General features: G+C 36.8%; 1 protein-coding gene across 11 annotated transcripts in view; it reads right to left on the bottom strand.

Moving 5' to 3' along the window:
- The window catches only part of CCDC171 (coiled-coil domain containing 171), a 156,552-nt gene that overhangs the window by 26,655 nt on the left and 109,226 nt on the right, over positions 1 to 20,671 (bottom strand). For 8 of the 11 annotated variants that reach the window (XM_021288814.2, XM_021288812.2, XM_065046160.1 and 5 more), the window contains one exon: positions 15,701 to 15,832. The exons of the other annotated variants lie outside the window; for them this stretch is intronic. In XM_021288814.2, the coding sequence (XP_021144489.2) occupies positions 15,701 to 15,832 (132 nt within the window). The remainder of the gene's footprint in view (positions 1 to 15,700; positions 15,833 to 20,671) is intronic. 11 annotated transcript variants of the gene reach the window in all.

The raw sequence follows: 20,671 nt of genomic DNA, 5'->3' as shown, positions 1-20,671 counted from the left end.
ATTTCTCTTCCATTACAAAGAAAAATGTATTAAAAATACATACCAGAAAATTACTTTTGTCCAGAAAGGCCAGATGTACTGATCCCTGTACATTATAGGAGCCAATATTATTGCAACTCAGACCGCTTTAAAAGTTAAAACCTTTTCAGACAGATGAGTAATATAGGAAAGTTATTGGGGAGAAGACTTCACCAAGGAGGCCACAGCAACAGTGGGGCTGAAGAATACTGATTTTAAACATTACTGGCTCTAGGTGGCCCTGCTCGAGCAGCGTGCTTGGGCAAGATGACCTCCAGAGGTCCCTTCCCACCTCAACCAGTCTGCAATTCAGTAATTACAAAGTGCTATTAAGGATGGAACACTATGCTAGTAAATAATTGTTGAAATTTGCAAAGGACTGTCAATTTTAAGAGCACAAATTGTAATTAATTACTCTGCATTAATCAAATAAATAAATGAGTTAATCAGACACATGAATGTTTTGGTTTTGGGTTTTTTTTTAAGGACTCTTCCACTTCTTTTTATTCCAATGTCTTCACCATTATTTAAAGTTCTACATCACGTGCTACTGATTTTTCAGAAGTAAATTATAATGGTTTATTTCAAAGCAGCCATAAGGAAGAAGGTCCCTATGCCCTCTCCAAAGATGTCTCATCTGTAATACCAGGCTACGTATAAACATTTCTGGTTTAAGATACAGGTTGGTGAAGCTGAGAAACCTGAATTGAGAGTAAAAATGAGACAAACTACTTTGATGCTGCTTGTAAACTATAAACCAGTGAACTCCAGGACAAAATAGCCAAATTTAAGCTGTGCTTTCTTTTTCCAGATCAATCTTTAAAATTACTGAGAACACTTAACATTAGAGACAGTCCTCCAGAGGACATATAAAAACAATTTTTCCCAACTCTGTGTACACTTGAAAAACCAATAATTTCCTTGTTCCACAGACCATTTCTAGAACCAGTAATTTTGAGGTGCACAGTGCTATAGATGCTTTAAAACAGCTTTTCCATGTTTTACTGGCTACAAATACACAAGACTGGAAGACTCCACTCTTCAGGAGTCCTTTATGTAAAGTGAAAAATGGCTAATACTGACAAATTACATGATCTTTAAGGAATATGAAACATGCAAAGAAAGCTTTCTTCAAATTAATTTATGAAATTCAAAGGTTACTCAAACTTCAGCTGTTTACAATCCAGTTATAGTACAAACATATGACAAAAGATATACAGATCAGCATATGCAAATTAGCAGACCTCTCATCAAAATTTTAATGTATTTATTATACATTACAAAACCAGCATTTTTAATTTCAAATTAAAATACATGTTGTCTCCCTTGCCCTAACCCTAACGCTAACAAGAACAAACACAGCTCAAAACAATTTCTATTTGCATTATGAATTGTATACAATTGCAAATGGACGTTTCCATTTAAAGTTTTAGACTATTCTGAAGTTGCAAAGAAAACACCAAGTGATTAAAAATAATTTTCTTTGGTTTTATAACCGTTATACCATTAGCTCAGAATCTTATTGGGCCTGCTGTTATCATAGAACTGTACCTCCTGTTTAGACAGAAGAAAACTAAAGGAAGGTGACCTTTTGTGAAATTATGCTTATTAATACGTATAAAACAGCACGGCAACGTAAGCATTGAGTTTGTAACATCAGTTGCAGCAGCTACAATAAAAAGAGCATATACTTTACACAATGTGCTCAAAAAAAAATGTAAAAAGTAAAAATGTGACTGTTAGGTTCTCCCTTCAGGAAATTCTTCAACTAAAAAGAATGTTAGCAGGTAGCAAATTTACCTAAGGGCAACATATACAAAAAGATGAAAAAGAACAAGAGAAGGAATAATGAATGGACTTCAAAAGAATGAAAGGCTAACTCTAGTATAACAAAGTGCTTAGATGAGAATCTGAGAAGACTGAGAATTTCATTTACGGTACAGAAGTTGGCTGAAGTGCAGTTCAGGCAAAAGCAACTGGTGTGAAAACAAAACTCCACAGCATGGAGTTCTGCATACTTAATAGATAACCTGTAGAATGCCTGTCATTACTGTCTTGCTTCAAACTGACATAAATAAGATTAGTTAAAATAAGTCCAGAAGACAAAACATATATAAAATACTTTTGTTTTCAGGAGATATCAGGATACTTATTAAAGATTTAGGAGAGCTGTATTTAGGGAATAAAGGACTAAAATTTCCCCCATACATTTTAGTATTTGAAAACGCATTCTGGATGCCTTGACCCATAGTCCAAAATGTCTAGTGGCATCATCAGTGAAGGATGTAAATGCAACAGCTTCTCAGGCATCAGAAAAAAACTCAACGGAAACAGCACTGAGCAAAATTGCACTTTTGCAGCTGTTTGGCACTTATTTAATGATCTATTCTCCTTGTATCTCATTTCAACACTAAACTTTTTGTTGGGTTCCATTCAAGCGTGGCATGCACAATTTAAATGTGCCAAAAAGCAGGTCAGTTCTGTTACAACCTTTTTTTTTTCTAAATGAAAGCTGACTCAGTGCCACACACAGGGCCTGAGCCTATCCCCTCTGCTTCAATAACAATTGCTTTACCCTGTAGGTCTCAGAGGATAGCCCAAGGGAATGAAGCTCTAAATAAAAGGCTAGGCTTTCTGCAGGAGGTAATGACATGACTTCCTACAAGAAAATTGAAAAGGGAGCATTGAAATTGACAGAGACTGAAGGGGAAGTGGTTCTACTGGAAACCACAGTGGATCGGAATAAAAAGTTACCATGAAAATTATTACAAAGTGTAAGAACTTCAAAAATAACACTGATCTAGAAACTGATAAAGACCAATGTGTTTGTTGGTATGACCAGGTAGAAAGCATCCTGAGAATTTTATAGCAAAGGAGCTACCTGCAGCCTTGACTACCCAGAAATATCTCTGGACCATGGAAGCAAATTACCACTCAACAAAATTGTACAAAATTGTAAGAGAAAATGTACAAAAGCTGAAGTACAGACTTTTGTTTCCACAACTGAATTCATAGAAGTAAAATCACTTTTTGAAAGCACATTCTTTCTTATTTCAAGGGTATGCTACATATAGGATATCCTATATAAGCAAACCAATTTTTATAAATGAATGTTGACTAAACACTAAGTCTTAACTGTCCGAAATTTAACGGATTAATTATACGTGTATGTTTATGATAACAATTCAAGAAGAGGAAAGAAGTTACTAAGCAGAAAAGCCTGAAGCAACTTCACATGGAAGGTAAATGTGTGATCTGGAAAACTCTTCTGTTCATCCAAAATGCGGTCTGCAAACTATCCAAAACAAGTAACTAGCTTGACTGTTTGCAAATGCAGTAGGAACAATGAGTTTACTGAAAAGTAAACCACAGTTTTTTCATTGGTTTTAAAGAGTGCTCTATTAACCAAGACCAATTTCAATCACATTTAGTAAAAAAATATGCTTTACAGACAAATAGATGCTACTGCAACTTCTGCGTATCCTCTTAGAAACTAGTGAAAAAATACAAACATAGTTGTAAGCAGTGTAGAAAAAGTCTGTTGCTGACTCCAGAAGAAAACGATCACCCTACAAAATCTGGGTTCACATTTCCCTCAACACTTTGACTAGAGCTACGAAAGGATATAGATTATGTCTTTCTGACCCCAAGAAGCAGTTTTTCAATTTCAGATTAAAACATTTTCAAACTGAATTAGATAAACTATTTTACCTATGCTTAGAAGGGGGAAATGTGTCCACTTCGTAGTTTCCAAGAAGAAAAGACAATCTCTGCTGTAGTTGCCATTTCTTAGGAGACACTAAGATCCCTTCTGTCAGGTTTATTCAATATGACAACTGTGATTATGTTGGGATCACTACTGAGTCCCAATCTTCATATCAGATTTTAGGTCTAATGGAGCACACGGACTAGAAAACTGTGCAAAGTTTTGTGACTTAGTTACTTCATTTCCTTTGCTTCTCTCACGAAGTGCTCATAGTAGCACTGTATTTTAATTCAACATAAATATTTCATGCTACATAAAGCAACATTTTGTAGTTTTGTAAGGAAACACTAAAATATTCCTGTTAGATTGGAGAGCAAACTACTTTTTTCATTTTGGCTTCTCACCAAAACATCAGTTACATGCAAAACTTCATGATCCCAGCACAGGAAAAAGCACCAGTAAGTCTCTACAGAGAAAGCAATGATCCAGAGAAGCTGAATTGCATTCCTCAGCTAAATGGATACACTCTTAATCTAACGTCTGCTGCCACATATAGGATGGACAGGTGTTTTCCCTTCATTCTGCCTAAACTCAGACTTTAGTGATATAACTAGCTTGCTCCATCCATTCTTGAACTTTATCAACATCCATATTTTAAAAAATCCAACATACAAATGGTTAGATTTTCAGACTTGTTTTCAAGTCCTGATTTATGCCATGAAAATGTTTTATTAGAAATTTCAGGAACAACAGCTCTTGTTCCAAAATCTGAAAAGTCAAAGGAAATGTAAAGAGCACAGTACATCTACTATGGACCTTCACAATGAGCATGCTTATTAGCATCCCTGTTTCCAAAGCAAAAGTTTGAGAACGCTGGCAATGTCTGCCAAAAGCGGTACTGACAATAAGCTTGACAATTTGCTATCCTTAAGCTTACTATGAAATAGAGAAAACATTTTCCTCCCTAAGTTTGCTTTTAGCCATCACAATCTGAGGAATAAGAACTGATAAAATTACGCCTGTAATCTTGGCATATCAAGTTCTACTAACAATGGATGTACAGTTGAAGAAAACCCTTGCTAGGACTCTATTTTTGGCACTACCACACAGATGACAGGTGAGCTCAACTCAGGAAGGTATAAATCCCAATCAACATGTGCTAAAAACTACTGGACGAGTGAGATTCCCCTATACTTAAGTCTGGGCCTCTTCTATGAAAGAGTTCAACAAACTAAGTGACAAAGCTGTTCACTTGGAACAGCCTGAAAGACAAAGTAAAGAAGACAGTAATTTTTTTATTGGCAGAGCTCTGGTTGTCCTCATTCAGACCAACACTTCAAAGATGTGTTGTTACCTGATGAGCTTTTTTAGATAATATTGATTTTCTGCTTTGTCCTCAGCAAGTGCACCACACATCTTTTCATTAAATGGAAACTTATCATCTGATTGCAGAATAAGATTCGTATTGCTATTATTATAGGTTTGGAACCTGGCAAGTAAGAACAGGCTGTTATAGCCCATTCTGGCCAACAGACAACACTTAGATCTGATTCCTTAGAAGCGTAAGAAAAAGCGACATTCTGAATTCTGTTTATAAAACTGGATACTTACAGCGACACTGAAAAGAGAAAACTAAGGAGGATAGGCACTTGTGAGATGCGTTTGCCTAAAGACCATAAAGTATTCTTCAACAATAGGATCAGAAGTAAAGTACTCCACACTATATTATATCGTAACTAGATTGAGAAAGCCTTCTTTAATCTTTTTTTTTTTTTACCAGATTTCGTAACAACTGCAGGCACTGCAACATTGCGTGCTTGAGTGGTGATTTTAATGGTGGATCAACAGAAGCGGTTGGTCCTTATCCAAGGACCTCATGCTACCCTAACTTACAAGACCCCTAGGGTCCAGCATTTTCCAAACTACCTCTGATGTTAATTAGCTACGCTACCTTGTCCATTTTTCAGAGCTGGACCACTACTCGCAGTTAGGTCACTTACAAGAAATTGTGCCTGTGGATGCTGGTAACACAGGGAAATCACTTACCCAGCTTATCAAATCTAGAAACTGCAGATGTTTTCTACTGTTTTTCACCTTTTGTAGCTAAGAAACGAGGAAAGTAGCCTGAAAAGAAACACTACTGATGGAGTGGCAGACAATAGGAGGTGATTATGACAGATGATGCCAAGGCATAACTAGTATAAACAAGGTGAACTGGGAATACTTATTAACATTAACATATTAACATTAAATGAAGTAGCAGAAAGTATTTTCAAAATAAACATAGAAAATAGTTTTTCAGAAAGTGTGTAATTAAGCCGCAAAAGTCCTTTTTACAACTCGTGTAAATGCTTAACTTTACAAAGGTTCAAAAATCAATGAGACAATAAATGGCTGTGGAGTACAAAAATATGAATTTTATTTCAGGATGTCCTTGAACTAAAATGGTGGAGGCTGGGAGAAACTTGGGAGACATTTTAGCACTGTTTCTTACAGTATTTTATTTTACTTTCCCCCATTCAACTTGTTTTTAAGTAGGGACAACCAGATTTACAGCTATTCTACGTGCCCTCTAGGCATCAAATGCTTACACAGTCCCACAGTCTGTTTCCCAAAAGAGTAAAACTTGCAGCAAATCTCACATGGACTAACTGTAGAACAAATCAAGCATCTAAGATAGTACCCTTTCCCAAGGTACTGACAAACATCACATTTTGACATGTCAGAGACTCACTGCTCAAAACCCAGTCCTGTGGTCTTTGCAAGCATTTGTAAAAACTTCAGAATTTAATCTTCAACTTGTAATCTTTAGCTTGTGCTGTATCAAAAGTAATTTATTAAAATGTTATTCCTTTGAGAATGGGAAACTGGATGGAAAGTCTGGCACTATAGGCACTAGCAACACCATGATGCTTTGTTCTCTAATCTCTCCCTTTAGGATTTGTCAATTATAAGACAATCAGGAAGAGGGTACATAGAAATCAGTGCTGGTATTGGAAAGAACACACAATCTGCCTCTCAACAGAGAGAAGTCAGAACTAAAGTATAATCTTCAGGCATTAAATGGGCATTGCATGTTTCCCCCACAGGTGGAACAGATGACTGTTTCCTCCTGATCTTTACTTTAGAACCCAGTTTTTGTCAAAAAAGGTCATGATGTGGAAGCAATTCAAAGGAATCTAAGTATAAGCTCTACCAGGGTTCCAGAAGGAAAAACAAATGGTGGTCTTTCCATGGACATTATCTCTTTAAAATCCATTAAAGACTCAATCCTTTGCAGGTAAACTTGCCAACATTCAGGCTGTGTATTCCTGTTATTCAGGTTTATAAAACAGTTCCATGTTCACCCTCTATCTATTACTTTGGCACCCTCCAGCCCTTTCCATTTTCTCTCAACCCCCTAACTTATTTGTCCTGGAACAGCCAGAGCAGTAGATCTTATCAATCCTTAAGAATTTATGCTTTTCACAGTCCAATATAAGAAGAGTCGGTACTCATGACCTTAGGATTCTGCAGCACATATCACTAGACCATCAATCAATTCGGTAACTGAAAAATCAAGACAGCAGCTTCTAAGTGGTTAATTATGATCCTTGAAATATAACAATGTAAAAAGGAAAATTTGCAGCTAATAATATATGTGAATTTATGAGCCACAATTTACACACCACTCTGTTCCACAAAGATTTAAAAAAAAAAAAAAAAGAAGGTAGAATTTGGTAAAAAACAAGTTAACTTTTAATCCTTTCAAAAGCTGTTCTCTTTGAATTTCACTTCAGTGGTGTATCAGTTGGGATGCTATCCCAGTCTATTTCTTCACGACAGGACAACTGTGGAATTAACAGAACAGCCTCTTTTTTCAGGCCTATTTTTATATTCTGAAAGGTTTACTGTGTTTTTCTTAATCCTTAAGTTGCATATTCATTGCTATATTTTCATCTAACTGCTGTCACTTATATTGTCATGCAGAAGGGCAAATCAGGGTCAGTTTATGTAAGCGGCATCAATCTGAAAAACTTCATCAGTCTTTATTTCAAAGCATTATGCAAAGAAAGCTGACATTAAGAGAGCCTTAACTGACAGCAAATGAAATCAATCAGCAAATCACTAAGCCATAATAAACTCGCTCAAGTTGTAGATAACCCTTCCTCTTCCAGGTCTCTAACTACAAGGCCCACCAAATGCAGTATCTGGGCAGAAATGTCTCCCTTCAATCCATTACAAAATCCCTGCAGTAATATAGTGCATTATTTAAAATATTTTTCTTGCCCTGTAAGTTATCAGTAAGAATAACAAACAGATAGAAATATGTTTTATAATAAGCAGTTAAGTTTAAAAGAGACTAAACAAAAAATCCCAGCATTTGAAGAAGTTTCTTTTTTAGTTTAAATGTAATTAAGAATAGAAAATAATTTAATTCTGTTTCTACTACTAAGATATTTGTGTAATAAAGTATATTGCCTTATTAACTCCTATTGCTTAGACTTACTTGCTCAGCATTTTGTATTAGTTTTTGAAATTAAAGAACAAGCAAAAAAATGTAAGGCTCCAGACAAGTCCTAATCTTTCACGGTATTCACTACATGAATTCTTTTTGTAACCCGTAAGACTATCAACAGTTTAACAGCTATGCTTCTGAATGGGCTTATCTGTTTTACAACAGTACACACTGGAGACAGTATTAAACAATAGTCACATGCAAGCTATGCAGTGGTTATCTGGTAAAATGATTCCTTTTCTGAAGACACTGTGCACAGATAATCCCACGCAGTTGTGAGAGATAGGACTGAAGCAAGAAAACTTGCCTAACCAAAGAGGTGCTGTGCAAACAATATTTGTTATTTTCTGTTATTGAATGATGTTATATTTTTGCAGGTACAGCATTTAGGAGCGTGCCCTTATTCACTGAAGCAGCTTTGGGTATAAATTGAGATCACTATGTCTCTAGAGTAATTTTTCTCATAAAAGAATAGTGACTAGAAGTCAATAAAGATGCTTCCTGTTATGCTATAAGATGCAACAACCTGGTAAACAGATGGAAAAAAAAAAAAAACAAACCAAGCCAAAACGAAACAGAATTAGAAGCAGAAGTAAAACTAAATAAATAAACTTGGTGAATGAAGGGTATATTTAACACAGTTCTTATAGAGCTTTCTTGCATGTCAGCACAGATAATTCATAAAGAGATTACCTGCATGCAAGAGATGTAAATGTATGTCAAAGTCTGAGTGGACAAAGGCAGGTGGAGGCAGGTGGTTCCACGACTGCTCGACAGCGTCAAGAACATTTTCCATTAAGAAAGTTTACTAAAAGGGTTAAATGATTATATACTAACTTCTATGTTCCAGATAATCAGCAGCAGATCTTAACTGAAAGTTTTTACAAAACTAGTAATGCTTATGAAAGAGGTTGGACAACGGGTAGTAGTTTCACAGGCATAGAGAGACAGCTTTCAGTAACTGATTAATTGGTGATTACAACTACTAACTTTGACATTTACAGTCCTGTAGTACCAAAAACTTGACAGGGTTGGGGTGCAATCAGTGTACCAGCTAACTACAAAGCCTTCTGAGAAGGGTTCTTCATAGAGTGTCCATTTATTACAATGAAGAAAGGCAATGGAAGAAACAAAAGAAGCGAAAAGGTGGCTAACAAAGCAACGACAAAGGCTGATGATGAGGGGGAAAATGAGAAAAGGAGAGAGAGAAATAAAAAGCCCGTAGAGAAGAGGGAGGAAAAGACTGCTAAAAGAAATGCTGTGAAGAGGAAAGGAAGCTGGGAATGTAGTTAGCCTGCAGAAAGGAGAAGGGGTGTGAAATTCAAATTTTGAAAGACAAATTTCCAACACCACTGGCATTTTGAAGATGCCTCACTTTTATTTTTTAAATGGTGTTCTGCTAGCACACATTAATGTTATGTTTTAAAAGAATTATAGTTAAAATACATTATGCTAAAATGGTTTCTAAATATTTATCATCATGATACAACCTATCTGGAGACTTAGCTTCAGATACCAGCTGAACATATTTGAGGAGATTAGAGTACTTCATGGTACATATCTTCAATCTGGTTCTTTGAATTTTACTTAGTTGTTGATTAACATTTCTTAAACCCTGCAACTACTTAATTTTTGACAAACTGAAGTTTGCAAAAGATCAGGGTTGCAAGAGGTGTCGTCCCACTCTAATGAGTTTAAAACACTTATTTATGAGTATTTCAACTCCAGGTGCAAGTGAAAAGCATCAATATCTTAATAATCACTGTTTCCTTAGTGTATTCGAGAGGAGAAGAGGGTGATAGCAGCCCAGGCGCTGTGGAACTCCAGGAGAATGAAGACCCAGTTTTATCCAAGAGGAAGCAGCAGTCTGATTCCAGAGGAGGCAGCATTCTGGCCTCTGTAATGAAATGGGTAATTCCTTCTGTGTGTGAAACGGTGGAAGAAAAACACCAGAACTGTGTCTGCGTTGGGCACATGTATATATAAATGCAATGTCTTCAAGAATCTCTTGAAGAGGTTTCTTCTTTTTGAAGTATTAAGAGAGAAAAACAAACAAAACCCCACCACAATTATTTGTTCTTTTAACAGCCATATCATTAAAAAGTAAAGAAAAAGACTCCAAAACAGAAGTACAAGATTTAAGTTTTCAAGCAGCTACTCTACAATTAATTCATCCCATTAAGTCCTCATACCAGAAATGATTTATGTTTGAAAGACTTGCCCTATGCTGGGGATAGAATCTGATGACAGAATTATAATATTACCTTTGAAATCACTTGCTTTCTCAATTTGGTAAGAACTTTTTTATTGACAAGTAAACATGGAAATGATAAAGTGCTTACTATTTTGAGAAAACTTATCAACAGAATTTTGCATATCTTTTACCTCCTAATCTATCAAGCATAAATCTAAAATTAATGAACAAGTGAAAATAAATACAAATTAAGAAGCTCCTAACACTTTAAACTATGTTTATGTTTGCCCAATTAATCAGAAAAAGCAGACCTACGACACAATCAGATAATGCATGACTAAATCATACATGAATACATAATCTACATAAAATAAATGGTAAAAACCTGCTCCTTCATAAATTTATAATGACTACACACTAACACTGAAGAGATGTCAGCACTTGGTTATATTACTACCGCCATTATAAGCCTTTATGTTATTACTTCACTTTTCATTTCAAATTACCTCAAAACACCTGAGAAACGCAAAGAAGCACATAAAACCCCATGTGGACTTCCTAAACCTGCTTGAACAGATGGACATACGCTGCAGACAGAGACCGAGGGAGAGCAAGACAGAGGGAGCACAAGCTGGGGGGAGGGAGGGGCAGAGGACGAGTGGGGACAGAAAGACAGAGAGAGTGGCAGAGCAAGTGAGACGGGGAGCAGGAGGGAGAGGTGGAGAGCGAGGGCCGAGGGACAGCAAGACGTGCGTGCCGCAGAGCGAGCAGCACGTCGGGGAGAGGGAGCACGCTGCGCCGGGCGGAGAGCGTGCACCCTCATTACACCAGAAGCCTGCCTATGGTCTCGTCCTCACATCTGCTTTTTCACACACCACATCAATGCATTCAGCATTAACATCCTCATTAAAGTCACCCGCAAAACACAGCCGTTTGCATTCTCTAATTCATATAAATCCTGTAAAACAGCAACACAAGTTCCTATATGAATATCAGTTCTCTTTCAAACCAACATCCAGAAGTCAAACCCTATCCTTCAGCAACCAGATATTACAGGAGGGAGAGCCCACCATGCCAAATATTGACCAAAAGCAACCGCCACAAATTAAAAGGGCCAATTAATAAAATATGCAAATGGAGACTTAGAAGACAGAAGTCAAGGTAGCTTGCATGACAGAGAAAACGATTACTCTTTCCCTAATTGCAAATCTGCAGGCAGCCACCACGTGTGAACATTAGTGTCTGTCCGATCACACGGCCATATGCATGTCTTTCAGACATGCAGCGGATGTGCTTCTGACAACCACTGCTAGTTTCTTGTTGCCACTGTTTTTCACTGACAGTGCCTGAATAAAATCTATTACTTCTGTGTATCAGAACACTGGGACATCCTCCATAAATACAGTCCTCCTGTGAAACCAACATGAAACAGTAGATACAGAGCATAACCTAGGTACACAGGGCAAAGCCACTAATTTGTGTGTTGTTAGCCTTTCCCTGTTTAGGAATCAAGCACTTGTACAGCAAGTACACATTCCATACCTTACTGCTGTTGCAAAACCAGTCTGAGGTACCTAAATTTGCTTCAAGAAGTTTCTTTCATGCCAGTCTTATCTGTCTGCATCTACACTTCCAAATAGAAGGAATTTACTGTGAGAGTATACCATGCCTATTTATACACGAACATTTAAACCTTACATGGTTTATCTAGGGACTTTATGCGTTGTTTTTTAGGTCAAATTGCTGGCAGAGAGTATTAATTAAATATTTGACGTAAAAGTACATGAGACAATTCTGATGAATCTTCTGAATTACTACTTTTTGTGTGAGCCAATAACCTCTTTTGGAACAGAAAGCCAAGAGGATATCACCCTCTTCCTAAAGGTGTAGCACAATTCAATTTCATATTTGATAAACAGTTGATAACCTTTACTGGTTAATGTAAATAGTCATCTGCCAAGCAACATTACTAGAATCAGGAATTCCATCTTATTTCAGTTGCTTTATTTCACCCTATATCCTGTATATATTGGAGGCTTCACATAACAGTTTCACATTTTGTCTTCAGTGGGAACATTCAGCCATGGCCAGAACAGCACACCTTCAGTTCTGCTCTCATGTGTTTCTGATGCTTGAAAACAATACTATAGTTTTCACTTTCAAACTTAACTAAGTAACAAACAGCACAACTTTGTGACATAACATCCTTCACAGCAATTAAATACCAGGTGAGAGTGTCTCAAAGCTACAGCAATTGTATCTTTTTACTCTTCAAGATACTGGACTTCTTTCATTACTTGTCCATCTCAAGTGACATTTTCAGACTATTATGGTAATTCTTGTTACAGTTTCCAAGAATCCAACAAACACCTAAAAATTAACTCATACTTTCACTGCTTGCATGGGGCTTTAGAAGACACTCAGTGCAAGGACATCCTTGTTGAGCAACTTAATTTCAACCTATTATGTAATTTTGCAATTCAAGAGCCATTACATAAAGTGTAGGCTTTGGAGAAGGCACATAGAACTTTGTGTCTCAAATATTTCATTTAATTAGCTAAAGGTAATTGTACACTAGATTATACAACACATTCTTTAAAAGATGCATGACACTTCCTATGCAGTTTAACAATTATTTCATTTGGGAATGACAGGGGGTTTATTTGCGTGTTTGTTTGATCAGCCCTGTAAGCATTCATGGTATTTGGAGTGTTGCATCCATTTGCTAGAAAAAACAACCTTCTGGTTTTACAAGAAAATTAATTAAGTATGTCGAAAAAAAAAGGAAAATCTCTGATAGCTTAATTCACAGTCAAGCAACTAAGGTTCATCACAACAACCTTCTTTGCACTTGTCACCCATAAAGCAAGCATATTTTGCCCAAGAAACATTCATATAGAGGTAAGAGCAACTGAAAAATTCCGGGAGTTCCCATATACCGAATGACAAGGAACACAATGCTGCTGAGCCCATCAAGCAAATTAAGGATAGCATCTTTCATTCAAAACACCTTTAAGAACCATTTGCTTTCTGAAAAATTTGAAAGAAATATAACTTATGCAGATGTGTACGCACACACAAATGTACTAGATTCTTTGCTTCCTCTATATGATGAAAAAATGATACACATTGAAACAATAGATTAAAAATGTTATTAATTACTGATTACAGCCACCTACTATGAAGCAGATGTGTGAATAATAAAAATAAAATGATGCAATCTTCTGTGAATACTTACCAGTTCTGATAGCCAGTTCTTCATCCCTATCACACTAATTTAGCATATTAATTTTTTTGTAGCTTTTTAAAAGAAACCATCAAATAGCAAAAAATTTAGACCTGGGGAAAAAACTCCATATGTCTAACACTTGCAGATAATAAGGCCTGTAACTGAAATGTACTTGTCACAGACGAACTATAAAATACATGTAGTAGCAGTTATGGAGACCATGCATGCAAACAATTCCAGTGGTTTTAATAAGAAGTATCCAGGAAGTGATTACTAACTGCTTGCCTCATTCAAGATTGAAGGACTGCTCTTACTAAAATTTTGCATACAGTGAAATTAAAATCAGTTAGCTGACTCACAGCTATAAAAGGGATTTTTTTTAATAAAATCTCTATAATATATACTTAGAAAATTATCAAACAGACACTATGTAACTAGAGGCAAGGAGAGGAGAAAAAAAGGGAAAGGATAAAAGGAACCGGACAGTCAGACAGACTGTAAACCACTGATGCTGTTTGTGTATGTAGAAATAACCACGTCTAATTGGAGTTGTGGGGTGAACAAAACTACATTTACAGTACCGCACCACCAGCAAGTTACCCAGCGCATACATCGCTATGTGTTTGTTATACCACAAGCACTTTGCACAAATGTGAAATACAACTCCGTACTTCTGTTTCTCTTAATCTTCTTAGAAAGAAAGAAGGAACAGGCTGTCTTGCAAATCCTCTACAGTCATTCTGAGGTCAGAAAGGAATGGGAGGGGGGATGAGAGGGGGGAAAAGAAAAAAAAAGGCAGCTATGACTGAACAGGCCACCAAATTAGAAGATCGGTATTTAAAAGCTGGAGATGACTATGACAGCTTCCTTGAAAAGATGCCACCTGTGGAACTTTTTTGCACAGCATTAAAAGTGATCACCAGTGTACTGGGGAACCATTTGCAACTCTGGCCTCTGCTAGGGAAGTACAGCTGTGTTAACTGAAGTTCACAGGACTGCCACGTACTACTTGTTACTACTTTATTGTGGAAACACAATAATACACAGATAATTTAAATCTTTATCATATTGAAACGCATGCATGCAAGGCAGCAATAGTGCGAAATGTTCAGCTTGCAATTTGCCTTCTTGAATATCTGATTGTGATTCTGTTCCTGCAATTATGTACTACATCTAGAACATAAAATCTACAATAAATTTTAAAATATTATTACAGAAAGGTGCCCAAGCTATGCAATACTTGCATTGTCTGAGTTCCTTTCACTTTACGTGACTATCCTCTCTCTGATGCACATAGAAGAGCACAATGAAAGAAGTATGTACTCACTCTGCCTTTTGTTCCATCATTGAGAAAACAAAACAGTGTATCATCACAAGAATGAAGTAATTCTGCACAGGTATATGACTGTGAGATAGTTTGTGTGTAAGAACTTAAAAACAAAAGAAGGCAATGTGCAGAGACTCCAATTTTCAGAACTGAAAATATGTACATTTTAAGTTCAGTTATCTTTTTTCCAGTATTTTCTCCTAATGAAATTAGTAATCTGAAACACATAAGTCTTTAAATTTGCATGAACAAAATAGCTTCTATACTTAAGTATTTCAAATATCAGCTTCTTTTATATTAGCGATGCTCAAAAATCACTATTACTTCTAAAACTGTAATATAGAAAAATGTGATAATGGCCAGGAAGCAGCATAAAAATCCTGTCTTTTTATTTTCTTATTTTACTTATCTTTCTTAAATCAAGAGGGAGGGGAACAAAAAGGAGGTCAGGATAAATTGATATTAATTTTCAAATACATTTTCCTTTTTCATGGTCATACTCCTGTCAGTTATTTAACATTATAACTGCAAAATTTAAAGTTCACATCATCTCTGAAACACTGTATGCAAGAGTATATATGGAAATTATTTCTCTCTCAACTGTTGACTGCAAAGTTTCAAAGGTTTTTAAGCTTTCTGTTCTCCACACATTCAGAGCAGTCTAGCTTCTTGTTCTATCTCAGATGCAAAAAAGCAGAAAATGAAACAGGATAATTTTAGACTCTAACCTGAAATGCTACAACCTCTGGCCTGCCCTTCAGCCCTTCCACTGCAAAGGTCTCTAGGTGCAGTTTGGGTAGCTGCAGGGTGAAGTCATTCCTGGTTGCTGCAGTCCGTGACAGCAAGGTCTGATCTCTGACCTAAAGGGAAAAAAACAGCATCAATGGTAATTCCCCTTCAGACACATTAACTGGGATGAACTGGGTCCCCTTGAGCCCACTGAGTGGACTTGCATTGATCGCTGGACCTGAAATCCATGAATAAATTTAGGACTAATTGATTTTTCGTTGCAAATAAATCTCTAATTCAGAGGGCTGGGAGAGAATGTTAAGAAGAAAAAGCATCTTCCCTTGGTCTGAAATAAGAAGGAAAGAAGAGACAGTAAGGGCTCACAAGCCCGTCTGGTATGTACATTTCACAGATCTGTCCCCTGTAAAAACCTCGTAAGGGAAGAAATGGTAAGTGTACTTCTGACTCAAACAAACAGCAGCTATGAAATTAAAAAAACTTCACGTGATCATACAAACAAGAAGCCGGTGCGTGAGTTCTGTGTGCTGCAGGGAGATCGTACCAGTCCTGCGCAATAAAGTCCTTTTAATGTAAATTCAGTTAAACCCCACATTAAAATGAACAATCCTCAAACAAAGTAAAATAAACCAACCTGTGGCTCTGCAATTAATAGATGGAGAAGGAAAAAAACAAAACAAAACACAGAATCACAGAATGTCAGGGATTGGAAGGGACCTCAGAACATCATTGAGTCCAATCCCCTGCTGGAGAAGGAACACTCAGATGAGGTTACACAGGAATGTGTCCAGGCAGGTTTTGAATGTCTCCAGAGAAGGAGACTCCACAACCCCCCTGGGCAGCCTGTTCCAAAAAACCAAACCAAAACAAACAAACAAACAAACAACAGCCTCAAAACAAACAAACACACACACACACAAAAAAAAAAAAAAAAAAAAGAACAAAAAGAAAGCACCCGCCTGCTACTAGATTTCTTATTGTGGACTCACTGAAAGAAATAATGCACTAATTGGTATTAGTTGCCTTCCATACAGTTTATAACTATTCCGATTCGAGTGGGAAATGCTAGGATTCGCACAGGATTCAGCCAGTTTGATAGTTATTTAGTTAGTTTTGCAGGCAGCCTGAAACCAAAGGCCAAAACATGCCCCCCCCCCCCCCCCCCCGCAGCCCCCACGCCGCTCCCGCGCACGGGCCGTTGGTGCCACAGCGCCACCTGCCGGCCGCGCCAGGAGCGGGCCGGGCTGGCGGCAGCCGCGCGCGCCGGGAGCGGGACAAACACGCGGGTTTCCGCGGGACGCGGGCCGACGGAACAACGCCTTTGTGTCCGCGCGCGGCCGCACCCCCCCGCCTCGCGCGCCAGACCAATGTCGCGACCGTTACCCAAAACGCAACGTCTTCCCGCCTATCCCGGCACGTAATTAGCCCGCCAGCGCGGACGTGGAATTAATGTGTATTGAACACGTAACTTCCACGGACCGTCACTGACGTTCATACACCGTATGCTGCCACACACCCGCTTTTCATTCTATTTAACACAAAAATGACCATGTCCACCCCCAGGAGAACCCAGTGGTCAGATTAGATTCTAACACAAATGGATAGATGCACACATAAATCTGTATCAGTACAAATGAATAGATGAAATATGTTCATTTGTCTCTGTTGAGTAGCAATAGCTAGTACTGCAAAAATAATTTACTGTCTTTAACAACACTACACAGTCTGATACTAAAACATATACTAAATACATACAAATCAAGAAATACAACACTTACTAAATACTATTTTAAAACTTCAGTTTTTCTTAGAGGCTCCCTTGCTCAAAAGAACTCAAGAAATATGAAATAAAACATATGTCCATTCATTTTAAATCCCAAAATACCGTTTTGTAACCACTTAGCAAATTAGGTTTTTGTGAAATGTTGGTTATGAGTGAACGTATTTCAAATAACAGCAGAGGCTTTGAAATCTGCTCTGAAAGAAGTATGCATGCGTAAATCTACGGATACAAAGGAGAATATTTTTTTCTTTATTCGTTGCTCTGTTCTGTGGGAATAGGGAGCCCTACATTTCCCAAGTTGACCTAAAGAATTCCTGTCAATACCTGTGGCTGCCAAACATATGCACTATGATGCAATTTTTATAACAGGAAAGGTCCTCTACACATTTTTTGCACACATAGTGCACTAGGTTCAGGATACACAGTCCTGTGAAACAAACATGCTCTCTGGAGTGTTCTGTCAGCATGTGTAATTCCGGTCAGATGTTAACCTTGCTGAATATAACAAAATGCATTGCTTTAAATACACACATGCATACACACACACACACACACATACACTTGATTTACATTTTTATAGCTTATATATCCCAACTTCTCAGTGTCTTTGCTGCCAGTATGCACACAGATAAAAGAAAACATTAATGTGGATTAAGGTACTAAGAATTTATCAACATCAAACCACCAGTGTTTTGCCTTCTACCCTTCTGAACCGTAGTCAATAGATCTAAATATTTTACTGCACCCTGGCCAATTCATTGTTTGATGTTTAAAAACTCACCCAGAATCAAAGAAAATTTATTAAATTTCAGCCCCCAAATGAGATACTATTAGCTTTGAAAGTCAAGTTTAACTGCGATATTGATGATTCTCTTTTTTCTGTGACAAAATTCACAAGGGAAATCCCTATGTCAAAGTACAAAAGCAGATTGCTAATACTAGGGGGAAAAAAACAATGTATAAGCAATGTAGGTATAATACACACACAATACAGGCAGTGGAAGTCCTTTTAACCCTATTAGTTTCGAACTCTCCATTTCAGGGCCCTGACACTCACTGAACAATAAAATAAAAAAGCCTTTTTTTAAAATGGCTGAATTGTGGTAAACATGCCATTAATACCACCGCACCAGAAGAGTACATATCAGCTCCTTAAAGTGTATGATATGCAATATGATTATTCATAGCTACAAAACAAAACAAAACAAAACTCCAAAACTTTTTATGTTTGCAAATATTTAGATCATAAAGAACGAATCTCATTATCAACACACATACCGAGAAACAGAAAACGAAGACAGAGTTTTCCTTTGAAAAACACTCACAAGGGTTCAGGGAAAATTATAAGCACAAAAGACTGGGCATAAATATCACTACACTATTTCTCTAAGACGGAAAACAGTCTTCAAGTTAGCTACCTACTCAAGGAATGAAAAGCTATAATGCCCATCCCTGCATGGGACCACACTGGGTAGGCTATACCTACATGGACTCTTAGTTTAGAACTAATTTAATCACTTTCTGCCTATTTGCTTTTTGAGATCCAGAAAGATTATGACTGGAGTTGGGAGACTGTGATTATTTCCTCATTCTCTAAGGAAGTAAGCACAGTGCTCACATACACACTTTACAGAACTATCAAGCAAAGGTAAAACGGGTAATTTTATTTAAAAAAAAAAAAAAATCAACAGAAACCAACTAAACAAACAAACAAAAAAACCCATACCTGGGTTTCTTGGCAGCTTGACAGGGAGGAAAACCATCCCATATAGTTAAGATTTAAGACGCAAGTTTCAGACCTTTTTTTGTATTTAATGACACTTTTTTTTTTCTTCACACGAAATCTAAAGCAAGACTATTTTATCTGAGACATCTCCTCAGGCTAGAGACCTAATACTATAATCCAAAAAACCCTAATCAGCTAATAAGGCTTATCGCAATGATTAAAAATGTCTAAAACCAGTTCCACTTCCTTATACTTAAAAGTTAATAGAGATAAAAAATATATACAAATGTACCTAAATCCAATGCGAGTGGAGATTTTGGCTATAGATTTTGGCTATTTCTGATTTTGGTAAACATAATTTTGGCTGAGATAATGAAAAGCTGTGAGAGTGGTTTTATATGGAGTGTATAAGTACTGCAACAGTAGGTTGCTAGGTATGATCACTAGACTTTTTGGTTTAGCCTTACATACTGTCTGAAAACAGGCAAAATCATAAATGGATCCACGCAACTCTACTACCGAACTCAAAACATTTTCAAAAAAAGGAGCCTAGTGACTTATGTCAGTGTTTAACTTTTTAATTAATTAAGAGAGCAACACAGAAGACAACACTGTAGCCACTCAATTTAAAATCAATAAAGTACTGATGAATTCACATCAAAGCTGAAACTGAATAATAAACTGAAGTTACCTTATTGACTCATCCAAGGTGTAGAATTTGATGGGCTAATTCTACATGTCAAAAAATGATATTAAAATTCTCTGCTGATCAGAAATAACAATAGTTTTGCCTACAGTCCATTTATGTGCTCACTTCTTTGTTTTATCTCTGCAGTCTGAGCTGGTATATCCAGTTATGCCAATAGAGACATGGTACTAAATGCTAGCAAGTTGTAAATAGTATTAAGATGTGCTTATCCCTTTCTAATGTCTTTCCCTTTTTACTGTCTAACTAGTAAAACAAACTGGAGATTTTAGTTCCTTGTTTTGGCCTAATTCAATGCTTTCTTATGTTGAAAAGAAAGTAAGATTATTTATGGATATAAACTTCACTATACAAGCTACACAGAACATTTAATATGTTCTAAGTTCACCAATTCTACATAAAAAAATAGTACCATGAAAGTACAAGATTTTGTGCTTATTTTACTTTCATTTCCTCCTACTATTTTTAATAGCATATCATCTGCAATTTAAACAGTGAACAAAAACTACAATGATGAAGTGATTCGATGATAAGGGGAAGGCAAACAATTATTTCATCTGCTTGACTCTGAGATGACCATATTGCTGAGATAACAGAAGCTACAAATATTTCATGCAAATCATTCTAAAAGAGTACAAGCAAAATACTTTCTACCATAATGTTTTGTGTTCTGCATGTGACATATAATTAACAAAAATGGCTTTAGAACTTTGTAAAATAGAAGGAGGCAGTTTGAA

The sequence above is a fragment of the Columba livia genome, chromosome Z (genome assembly GCF_036013475.1).
Source record: "Columba livia isolate bColLiv1 breed racing homer chromosome Z, bColLiv1.pat.W.v2, whole genome shotgun sequence".
Taxonomy (NCBI): Eukaryota; Metazoa; Chordata; class Aves; order Columbiformes; family Columbidae; genus Columba; species Columba livia.
This window is presented reverse-complemented; position numbering and strand designations above follow the sequence as displayed.